At 43.3% G+C, this 12,329-nt stretch overlaps 2 protein-coding genes across 2 annotated transcripts in view; one reads left to right on the top strand and one right to left on the bottom strand.

The window, feature by feature from the left end:
* Tfiiealpha (transcription factor IIEalpha) overlaps positions 1–12,329 on the top strand; it is a 37,640-nt gene that overhangs the window by 13,729 nt on the left and 11,582 nt on the right. The window lies entirely within an intron of this gene.
* On the bottom strand, positions 1,191–10,929 carry LOC139112066 (uncharacterized). Its single transcript, XM_070672851.1, has 13 exons — positions 10,362–10,929; positions 9,940–10,091; positions 9,696–9,741; positions 8,761–9,033; positions 7,938–8,197; positions 5,298–7,704; positions 4,602–4,613; positions 3,839–4,295; positions 3,040–3,426; positions 2,890–2,948; positions 2,338–2,510; positions 2,034–2,196; positions 1,191–1,699 (listed from the first exon to the last, which is right to left on the bottom strand). The coding sequence occupies exons 1-13, from the start codon at positions 10,458–10,460 to the stop codon at positions 1,643–1,645; spliced, it is 4,545 nt and encodes a 1,514-aa protein (XP_070528952.1). The 5' UTR covers positions 10,461–10,929; the 3' UTR covers positions 1,191–1,642.

Raw genomic sequence — 12,329 nt, 5'->3', positions numbered from 1 at the left:
ATTTTTTTTTTTATTACTATTCATAAAATTCCCGGAACGATGTCCCGCTGAAAAGCCGAGCGTGTCCTCTTATATCGATGCATCACGCAAGGTGCTCTTTGCACCGCAGCGGTTCGAGACAAGGGAGGAGGGCAATGAGATATAACAGGACGAGGAGGACCAGATCGAAGGACAAGGCAAGACCGGGAATGCCGGGCTGGCCGTCTCGATGACCGTGACAAGAAGAGCGCGCGTTTTGCGTCTTTTTCATTCTTCTCCGCAACTAATTACGCCACTCCGTCTGGCTTCACTCGACGCAGTCTGTATTATTTCAACGCGAAAGTAGACGGACAGAATTGCGATCCTGAATAACATTTCGACAAGATTGATTCTTACCGAAAACTTTTAGATATCGCGGCGAACTAAAGGCTTACGGTGCGGAAGAAATTTTTTTTTCCTCGGCTAGGTAGGTCGAAGTAAATGTATTGATTTCGAGCTAAAAATCGGACGCTGCGGGCTCGAAAAATTGCAGACGGGACACCTTGATGGACGCACCCGCGCTCGCGGCGACTGCATTCTGCGCCGGTGGCGGTCACGAGGGCGCGAACTAGTTCGTGAATCATGCTTAGAATGCTTTACATAAATCGCTTGGGGCCGACGTCACGATTGAGGATCCTAAACAAGCAGGAACGAAAGAAAGACCGACGGAGAGAGAAAGAAAGAGCGGCGAGAGAGAGTGTGTGAGTGTGTATGTGAAAAAGAAAAGGAAGGAGCGAATGATTAAGAGAGCGAGAAAGAACGAGAAGGAGAACGTTGAAAAGAGGTTCATCGGCCAAGAAGGCAGACGTGACTCAGCTGGTCGTACGCGTATACGAGACGCGGATAACAGAGATCCCGGAAAGGTGAAAGTGTGTCCCCGCGACTCATCGCGCGAATTTCCGCGCGGACAATTGCGGCCGTTTACTCAGAAACTGGCCTTTCCAGGTCGACTTTAATCATATGCCTCGCGGATCCGTTTAATCCGGCACTTACGGGATACCAACGGAAACTAAGAGTGATACCGTCAGCTTCCTATCGGAATAACGGGTGACTGTAGTCGAGGTAACCCTCAGCTTCAAATAATTCCTGAACGCTAAACAGCCGCATAAATTAATCTATAATTAATAAGACACGCGTCGTTGGTAGGTAAAAGATAAAAAAAATACCAGGCATTTCGAGAGACAGATACTTTATTAAATCCGGCAAGATATAAGATGATTTTACAATTTACAATTATGGAAAAAAAAAAATGTCATAAGATAGCGGCGCAAATTAATCAAACGCTCGTCGTATTTTTCCGAAATTTTGCGTATTCACATGATCGCCGAATTAATCCAATATGTGTAATGTGTAAAACTGCGGAGAAGTGATCGATCTGCTTAGTGCCGGTGGGAAAATCTTTCTCGAGACGATTTAAATACGAACATACGTACATACACACACGTTTTATCTGGATAACATTCTTTGAACGCGATCGACAGACCTGATAATTACATCCCTCGTAATTCCTAGCGGTTTTTCTGAATTTTTACAGATAAATAGATTGAACATTATTTTCAAGCGCACATAAATTTTCCGTACGAACTATGGTATCTCATTCCAGTCGTGTATCATCGTTGCTGCATTAATGGCTTACGCTTCGAGCACTTCTGTCGTCTACGTCGCTCAGTGCGGGTGATTTCTGAAAATATATTTAAGAAAATCCATTAAAACTACCCACTCTCTCTTCTTGATTAGCAATATCGAGATGATAATAATCTTATCGGTGTAATTCTAATTTGAATAAATTATCCCGTTCAAAGTTATTCGGGTGGATTATTAATCGGGTGGATTCAATCATTTTAATAAATGACTGAACGGCAGGATTCGCTGTTAACAATTCGATTACAATATTTCTACATTTAAAATCATTCGAAAACTACTTCGTCACGATTTTACAATTAATTATTATCACCTCCGTTCTAAGCCTGACCGATCAATTTGACAACCGTGAAAAATGGCAAAAGAAGGCTTACGATTCTTTTGATTATATCTTCCGCCGCATTAACTTTAGCGGGTCTGACGGGGATGCCTCTTTTCGGTTCTCGCTCCATTTTATGAATCATCTTATAAACACTCGAATTCAACAGGTAATCATAGTTTGGTAAACTCGTCTTCTCATACTTTTTGAAGTTCACTCTACAATCGATTGAAAAACTTTTTACTTCAATCGCTGGGGAATAGGCGTGAATAGGTTTCTCGAGATACTTTCCATCTTGCAGTGGAATCTTAAGCTCCGGCACGAAATAGCCTTCGCGATAGCCGCAAAATTATTCTTACCCCATTGCCCCACCGCGAATAACTTCCGCTTGGCACGACAGCACTTCCGCTATCATCTCGTCGTTGAAGAAGTCGTTCGGGCATCTCCATCGGCGACCTTGCGTGAGTTCAAGCTGCTTAGCCTGCGGCCACAGGTCCTGCGATTGCTTTCTGCCTCTCTTCTGCATCTTCTGCTGGAAGTCAAAACGCAAATCAGCGATCCCGCTCAAATCCGAAAACGTTTACCATGCATCAGTCGACGTGTGCAAAAAAAAAAAAAAAAAGAGAAAAGAATAAAAAACAGATTGGAAACTCGGAATCACGTATAAATTCTTTCGGTATCAATAACATCGAGAATGGAAACGTAACATAGAAGTGATGAGTTGACAAAATAGGGATGGCAATCTTAAAAAGACGTATAACTCAATTTATCGTGCATGTAACTTATTATCTTGTAACAGGGTGGGCTTTGGCAATTCTGTATTTTTTTTTTTTTTTTTTACATGAAAAAGAAGGGACGAATAACATCCTGATTTAGACAGAACACAATCATTCCATTTATCGAGGGGATACCTGCAGTTCCTGTATAACTTGATCTTTTGGTGACAGTTTAGGATCTGGTTCGAAACTTCCTATAACGTAGTATCGAAAAGACGAACGAAATATCAATATTCGCGGCATTTTGCGCGTGCATGTATAATTTTATTATATCGTTTAATTATGTGGCTTTAATTATGGCTCTCGAGAAATTTAATATGATCGTAATAAGCATGGAATAATTACCGTGTGACGGCGCCGGACTCGGTGATTTAATAAGCTTAGTTTCGTAGGAGACGATGAATTTCTTCACTCGACTTCCTTCCTCGTCCTCGCTCTTCACGGAAATCATACCGTCCAGCTCTTTCGTCTCCGCTTCCTCTTCCTCCATTTCTCCCTCGTCATCGCTGGGCTCGATCACTTGCGGCGTTGACCTTGATGACGTCTTCCGCTCCAGACACGCAATCTCCTCGATGTAATCGTAAGTTTCCGTAAATTCCTCTTCTTCGTCAGTATCCTCCTGCTCCTGCAGCTCTTCGTCATCCTTCCGCGTAATAGGCAGATGATTCTCATCTGAATAACAACGAGTCAAAATTAAAACGCGCTATCGAAAAGGAAGAATTAATTAATACGTCACAATTAAAAAAAAAAAATTTTAACTTAAATTAAAATTAAAAAGATCCAAATTTAAGACTGCATTTTTAAAAAATATATTTAATATAATTTGAATAGGTGTAAATGTAATTTAAAATTTTCTTCGAAAAGAAAGATGAAAAACACCGCGAGAACTTCAACTTATTTTAAGAAATAAAGTCATTTAATAGAACCGCGCATCGCTCTCTTTAATATCATATTGATGGATGCAAGAATTGGCATTCGCTCAGAATTCGAAGTCGCATAGCGACGGAACTCGAGAATATGTCTAGGGAATAATCGTCAAGGTCCGCCTTCGGCTATTTCGGACGCGATTACGAATCTCGGTCACCTGACGACCCGCGGCGGCCGACGTTTCCGTTGCCAGCGGACCGCTGCACGCCGCTGAGTTCCATGATCATGTGCAGTTGCTCGGACACGACCCTTAGGTGACTCTCGATCTCCCTCGGTAGCTGTTTCAGAGCGAGCAACTGTCGTTGCACAGTCTCCAATTGTTGCTCGAGGCTAATCTCCGTAGATACCAGCTGCTTGATCTTCTCGTTATTAGCCTTTGCCGTCTCTGGATCCGCCGAGTCCTCCTCGGTCGCTATCTGCTCGTCCTGCGGCGATCTTGCCTCGCAAGATTCAGGACGACTCGTCTCCCCGAACTCGAGCCTCTTCTTCGCTCCGATCCCGTCGACCTCGTCGTTTCCCTTTTCTTCTTCCGTCTTCGATGCGGGACGCGAATTAAATTTTTCTTCCTGATCCGTTTCGCACGTGAGGTCAGGTGTGGCAGTCGGGGTTATTGTCTAAATCGCCAGAAAAATTGAAATTATCAACGTATGTTAAGCGTGTCAAAAATATCGTTTTTAGATGACAAAATCACTTAGTTTTCTAAATATTAAAAAATGCATGATGTTTTAGATTTTTAAATGTTTAATATTTATTTGATGAGGGAGAAATAATTATTTAGCAATAGCAAAACAAAATGTAATGTACTTTTAATGATTCATAAATTTAAAAGGTTAGTAATATCAAAAGTGATGTTACTTACGTTTGAAAGTGTCATAAATTTTTATTGAAAAATACAATATTGAACATATAGGTATACTTACCTTTTTAAGCAACTAAATTACATATTTCAAATTTAATTTACTGTATATTCAAATACACTGTATAATAAATGCTAAAAAATTTAAAAAAAAAATTTTTACGATAAGAAAATTAATTAAATAATGTCGAATTCTTTTTGTTGCCATTTTGTTATGCAAGAAGATATCGATACGTATAAAAAAATCCAAATACAAATAATTCATTTCAATATTTAATTGTATTAATATATTTCACACAGTTGAGAAATCGCTTAAATTGAAAGTTAATTACATTTTCGCTTATGTATCAACTTGGTCACAGCTACCTTTGCGTTCCGATTATTCTACAGTGGATTCACTCTGGAAACACTTATTTTAACGATAAAAAAAAAAGGTACAGGAAAGGAGCACTCGGGGATATATTTTTATACGATCATATCTCACGACGATCACTTGCGAGAATTTCTAGAACAAATATACAAGTGTAACGAATAATCTAAAATCAATTAGAATTATCTTTGGATAAATTACAGCTATTTACATACAATACACAAGACACAGGTATTACATTCATTTAAATTGATCCAGAAATAACATAAAAAATTTTTAACTAAATTAAAAAGTTAAATCTTGGATCGATTAAAATTACATTTGTATTAGCGACATGACATCGAGACACACAAAATATAAACTTATCGGACAGTCATTAGACCACGATTAATTATACATATACAGAAGGATAATCGAAGTACAAGGTACGAACGCGTAAACTGCCAGCTTCGTAAAGTCAACGCCAATCCGGTTCGTGATACCCTGATAAAGAATCGTCGGCACGAACGACAATCTTCGATTGTCGCGTTCGGTTTCGAGATCGAGCTTCTTTTCCCATTCCTCGCTGCGCTCCGCATTTTTCCCGGTGACCGTGAACGAAAACCACGGTAGATTGAAGCGCAAGCTCTTCAGGCCGGCCTGTAAAACGGGCGGCACGAAGGAAACGGATTCTCTCCTCGAGGACCTCGATAATCTTCTACTTCCGCGATGGAACACCTCGCTGGAAACGTAATCGCCGGTTGAGCGGAGAACGTTCGATAGAGGGTTTTCCTCGTCCAGTTGATCTCGCTTGTACGACCTCGAAAGTCGCCTGCTACCGCGATGAAAGACCTCGGCGGAAACGTAGTCCTCGGCCGACTGTAAGAGTTTAGAGAAGGCCTTGTCGTTTTCTTTGACGATATCGATAGACCCGCGTGATTTCGAGGATCGCCTGCTACCGCGATGAAAGACCTCGGCGGAAACGTAGTCCTCGGCCGACTGTAAGAGTTTAGAGAAGGCCTTGTCGTTTTCTTTGACGATATCGATAGACCCGCGTGATTTCGAGGATCGCCTGCTACCGCGATGAAAGACCTCGGCGGAAATGTAGTTCTCCGCCGATTGCATGAACTTTGAAAGTGCATCTTCCTCCGCGACCACGTCCGCGGACTTGGCTGAGTCGGCTTCTTCGAACGGGGCTGGATTTTGTTCGGAGAGATCGTGACTTTTGGCAAGTTCCTCCTTGCTCGAGTCGAAATTGTCGGAGGAGCTAACGATAAGGAACGACTCTTTTTGCAACGGGCAAGACGGACCGTCCTCGTGCCACTCGGGAATTCTTAGATCGATGGCGTCTTTATCAATCTGCTGGTCGCTCAGAATTGCATCGTCAGCGATGCAGCTGGATGTACTGACAGCGACAACGGAAAATTCGTTTCGCGAGATACACAGAAAATCTTCTCCGAGCCATTCGGAAATCCTTGAACGAATGTACTCCACGACCAGGTTAAATATCTCGAGATACCGGCGAATCAATCGCTCCAAGTACCGACCTTTCGTGTGCTTCGGCTTCGACGTGACGGTAAAGAGATTTTCGAGAATGCACTTTGCGTAATCGAGGAGGCTCGTCAGCGCGAGTTTCAGGCGCAAATTCTGCCGACGAAGACACTTTTCCATATAACGTCCCTTCGTTCTTGTAGACCTCGGCTCGTTCTTTTTCTCTTCGATCGTCTTCGACCGGCCTTCGGCGTGGCGCGTCTCCTTCACGCGTTCGCGAATAAGAACGGCGTTCTTTTGAAGAATGCGTTCGAGGTAGCGACCCTTGATACTCGAGCGTCGTTCGCGAATCTTTGGCAAGTTCAACGACTCGGAGGCACTTGGGCTCTGCAACAAAAACTGGAGCAATGTTGTAATCAAGGACGTCAGCCAGATGCTTTCGCGTCTCAGACATGTCGCCAGGTATCTTCCCTTCATTCTGGAGGCGAAGACGCGAACCGTTTTCGGCCTTGCGCGAAAGTGCCCGGTGACGAAGCCAACATTTCGAAGCAAAATTCTTTCGACGTAATGCGCTCGCGCGCATTTGCTCGTCCTTTTTCTAGTATCGCGCGAAAGGCCGTCAGGCCTGAGGTACGTGCTTCCCGATTTCATCGCGGCGACCTCGTCGACCTGTCGATCGCGAGGAACGCAAGAACGAGCGTAGCCGCGAAGAACGTTCTCCAAGTAGCGACCTTTAAAAGGCGATCTCGCCGCGGCCTCGTCGTATCTGCCGAGCCTGCGTCTTCGGGAATTATTAGACTTGTCTTGGAGCTTTGACTTGCATTCATACGTCGTGTCGCATCCTGGCGAACCCTCGGGGGTGAGAAACTCGTTCGAATCGGATTCCGGGAGACGTGGGGACGACAACGGGTGGTCAGTGTTATTGAGAGAGCAATTTGAACACGAGGGATCTAAGTCAGGCACGGTAGGGAAACGGTTTTCTTCGAGCTTCTTCGTTTCATGCATCTTTACCTCTGGTGGTTCCGGCGTCTTGGCGATGGTCGCCTCTGATCCTGGCGGCAGGAGACCCTTCTCCACGAGTCGTGCGATCACAGTTTTCTTATCCTGCTTCTTGATCACGACTCTGTAAGTTTCCCCTTCGTCCTCGTCGATTTTCGGCTCGTTCCTCGACTTCGGCACCGGCCGCTGCGGTCTCTGAAGGAAGGTGGACGTGCGCTTCAACTCCTGCACCCTCTCGGGCTCGGCCGTCGCGATGTGTTGCAGCTCCTCCAAAACTTTCGAGTCTTTCAGGATCGGGGCGCGTGGCTTTAACTTTTTAAAGTTCACCCTGTAGAACACAATCAGGCACTAATATTTTATTGAAATATAAATGCGTAAAATTTTTTTATTTTAATACAAACGTATTAAATAGCATTTCTCGCTTTTGCCTAAGAATCTTCTTTAATATTTACTTAAATGTTTTTAATTAGGCGTTGATAAAATATTTTTTTTTAAATTACGAAAAAAAGTTATTAAAAAAAAAGAATTAAAAAATAAATTTTTAAAAATGTAGAAATGTACCCCAGCAATCCTTTATCAGACAATAGCTCTTCTTCCTCGAGAATCAGCTGAGCGATCTCGTCGTCCGTGAGATTTTTGTTGGGCACGATCTCGCTGTTGGCGTCCACCGGTTTCTCCTCCACGAGCTTATTCTCCTCCTGCCTGATCTCTTCTTCGGCAGACAACGGCTCGACGATGGTCTCCTCCTCCTCCTCGTACCGCTCGATCACTGTCTCCTCTTTTAAGATCTGTTCTGGGAAGACCGGCGGTAAGTCTGCAAGCTAATAAGCGAACTCGACGTCATCATCTCGTCGCCACTTTCTCTGGTACACCATATCTCACTTTAAATGTCAAGCGGATTCGAGATCAAAGATTTTCCCCGATGAAAGCGGTGTTTAACTTCCGGTGAAAAGTACCGTAAATCTTTTAAACAGCGAATAGGAAACGAACAAGAATCATGCCGTTGCGAATAGAGCACCTCGAGTTAGCGCACGCAATATTTATTACAGCAAATCAAACATTTTTCAAATAATTATACACATGTAGGTGACAAATATTTGCAGCGTGACATGAAAATTTTTTTCAATTTTACAAAACTATTTCTTTATCGGTTAAAAAAAAAAAAAAAGGTAAAACAATTGTTTTAATTCTTATTTTTTGTGACGCAAACAATCATTTTTCTCTCGTATAATTTCTACATCCAATCGAGGGAAAATAGATGTATATTTTTTAGAAAATTAGCGAGGGTTTTAAAAAAAAATTTCACGGATAAGGTAAATGGGGGGAAAAAAAATGCTGGACCGCGCGGGATGCTGTTTACTTTCCATCTCGCGGATATACTCACGGCGATTTTATATGGGACGATGTTCTCTTCCGATATTGCTTCGGCTGCCTGTCGTGCCTCTTCCTCTCTGCACAGGCAACAAACACAGCTAAGAAAATAGACTTTCTCCCGGTGCAATCGGTTTGAATTATAGGCGCGGTCGCGCGGATTGCTCGCGAAGCGGTCCGCGGCTGGCGGATCTCGCGAATGTGAGAAACGGTAAGGGACCGGGCACGACCGGGGACCAGCAATAAAATCGCCGACCAATGATAAACAGGTCTCATTCTGGGTCACCTATTTATAGGTGTCGCAATACGTTGCCACACACGTAGCTCATACGCCGGGATATTCTTGCGCGCCGAAGTTATTATCGAGAGTATGCCGGCGATGAATGACGCGTTCGGTGCGTGCTTCGTTAGGCGATCCTTGAGGACTCGTTAATTAAATCCAATGGTAGCCTTCGCGAATCTGAATCCGATTTCAGGAGCGACGCAGGGCGTACGGGAGAATTCCCTGGCTGGCGCCGGTTCCTCCACACTCTCGAAAGTAGCTCGTCTTATCATTCCGGCAACCAGAAGTTGCGTAATTTAAATATAGCAGGAAAAGTAATCGAGATTTAGTGGCGTACCGCGCGTTAAAAATATTTTGTTTGCCGCTTCGACACGTGGCGCAATCGCAATATCAATAACGCGTCGTCTTATATTGGTTAAGAGCGATTTCTCCCGGGAAAGACGTATAGGACGAGGACCAATTTATACAAGTCGCGATGGACATGGTTGCTGCATTCGTGTCTGGCCGCGGTGCAACCGATCGTACGTCATTCATCATCGTTTCCTGTTTTCGTCAGTGTACAATGTAAACATTGTCTATACGCAAGAGTCTAATTAATTTATATTTTCGTCCGTTCCAGCGATGTAAAATGATTTTTCTCACCTATCGATGTTTAATAGTCGAACCGTGAAAAAGCATTCAACCATTGAAGAAACATTGTCCACCGCGAGACTTGAAACGACGTAATCCAAACGATCAGAGACGTTTTATTTAATTCCTTGCAGTTTCTCTTTCGCGAACGTACGAGAAGCTGCTGCATGAATATTGCGATTGCGTTTGAAATTCTTGTTACGTTCCGAAAGAAATAAACCCCGTGGTATTATCAAACTTTTTTCCTTTCGCAATCGATGCCCCTCGCAGAAAACTTACCTGTGCACCCCCAGAATGAAATTATTGCCGGCGTGGATTAACGCTTCGTGTGCTTGTCCGTGAGTCAAGCCGCTAATCGATTGATCGTTCAATCTTGCTACGACATCGCCGACTTTTAGGCCCATACATTCGGCAAGGCTTCCCTCCGTGACCTGCAGATCACGTTCGTGTAATTCAAATGATAAATCCTCTTCGATTTTTGATTTTATTCCGCTCTCTTAACTTTTAAATTTAAAATTACGGAAAAAATACCAAAAAAAAAAAGAACAAAAATAATTTCAAGCGTTACAATTTTAATGAACTATTTAAGTTCCATTTTGTATCACACGTTTGAAATGTAAAAATTGTTAATTTACTCGCGTTGTAATTCAATGATCTCGTTAGCATCGATAATTGCTAGGTAAGAGAAATAGGAAACTCACTCTTAGAACGGTAAGCGGCTGCGGAAAATCGCTGCCGCCGGCTAGTCGAAAGCCCCATGGGGTATTGTCGAATTTTGTGAACTTTATGCTGATTGCCATGACGCTCTACATCTGAAATTACATCCAGACTCGTTCTTACATTAGAATGATAAAATAACAATAAGATTTATCGCAACTGTCTTAAATAAAATCGCAGGATCCTGGGTGTTATCGCGCCAATTTCGTAATTTGAGCTGTTAATACAAGTGACGCGAAGATCAGTAAAAGTGTAATATGTTATATTCATTAAATATAATATAACTTACATTCTCACGGAACTTACACTTACAGAAAAAAAAAACTTACCCTTTTAAATAGGTATTCTTAATTATTATTAAGAAAAGAAACTTAGTTGTGTCACCAACATTTTTTAAGTCCATCTTAAAGTTTATCGGTTCTTTTTTTTTTTTAATTAAATAAATAAATTACTAATGATTGAAATTATCACGTATATAATGTTTTCTTTTCATTTCTCATAAATATTCTTAATCGGCGAATTATTTAAATTAGTTTAATGCTTCAACTTTGATCATTATTACGTAATACTCGAGTAAAACAGGATTCTGGCAAGACGCAGTAGTAAAACGGCCGCGTAAATATCGGATACGGACTTTTTGCAGTTTCCAAAGCTTATTTTAATTTGTTTACGAGATCGCAACCGCGGAAACAAATAACGCTGTATATTGCGATGAGGAATATGCGTCATTTAGAGAGAGGTCAACGATTTCGTTTAGTGCCAAGGTAAAGCGCATATGTCTAAAAATATAATCATAAACCATAAATAGAATTCGCGCCGACAAATAGACTAATCGACAGGTAACATATGACGAAATCGAACGCCGCAGCAAAATGATTACGTTACTCGTATCCGTATTAATTCTCGTCGCAACAGTCGAATTAATATCTGAAATAAACAGCCCGTTTTACACGCACCCTTTTTCCTTTACGAGATAAAAAAATAATATAACTAATGCTAAGGATTATTTTCACGAGTCAACCGCGATAATCCAACTTTGTTTCTTCTTAAAAAAAAAATATATATATATTTTATATATATATAAAATAAAAATGTTAACGCGATAAAAATATTCAACCCGTTGCTGTGGTCCGGAACTCTTCCAACGGATTCATAAGTGGAATGATCTTCGGCAGACCTAACGAGCTCTTTCTCGCGAATTTGCGCTATGCTGACCCGGAAGCGGCTGGTGTCCGAATTTAGAGTACACAGCGAGGTGGTCCCCGTGTGACCGATGGTGCGCGGTGTATCCTAGCGCGGTGGTGTTGCATGTTTTACTTGCCGGGAGCGGCGGGCAGGGCTTAGCAAGTAGCGCGAGCACGGATTTCCCGGACGGGGGGTGGCTCGTGGTCCAGGCGGATGCGGACGCGCGGTGGCGGTGCGTGGACCCCGGGGATTGTGCACGCCGCGGATCCGGGAGGACTCACCACCGCATTCGCTGGTGCGTGGCACGCGGCCGATACGCCCGCGGAACGGCCGCTGGAGCCGGAGACGAAACCGACTATCGGCGCGGAATAAAGCCTGACGACGGCACCGGCCGTTGCCCGGCGCAATGTGGCCGAAACGGTGTCACGACAGTCTTTGCCCGAAGCCCCCGGAGGGCGAGACGTACCGAAGCTTGCAGGCTGTAAATACTACGCGAGAGGCGAGCCGATGCGCCGGCTCTCGCACCGGCTCGAGATCTATTTACTGATCGATCTATATTAGATTTGAGCCACTCGATTTCCGGTGGCGAATCTCGTCCACCTCCGCGCGGATAAACCCGCGAGTTTGGGTAGGTCGTAATAAGAACGAACTGCGAAGGCTCAACTTACGTAATCAAATTAGTAGCCACGATTCTCGGCCCGCGCCGCAAAATTTATTGAAACCCCTATCGCTGATTAGTTCTCTCTCGCTTGGCTTGCTTCACGCCA

The sequence above is a fragment of the Cardiocondyla obscurior genome, linkage group LG26 (assembly GCF_019399895.1).
Source record: "Cardiocondyla obscurior isolate alpha-2009 linkage group LG26, Cobs3.1, whole genome shotgun sequence".
NCBI classification, from domain to species: domain Eukaryota; kingdom Metazoa; phylum Arthropoda; class Insecta; order Hymenoptera; family Formicidae; genus Cardiocondyla; species Cardiocondyla obscurior.
The sequence above is the reverse complement of the archived record's forward strand: the minus strand, read 5'-3'. Positions and strand labels throughout refer to the sequence as shown.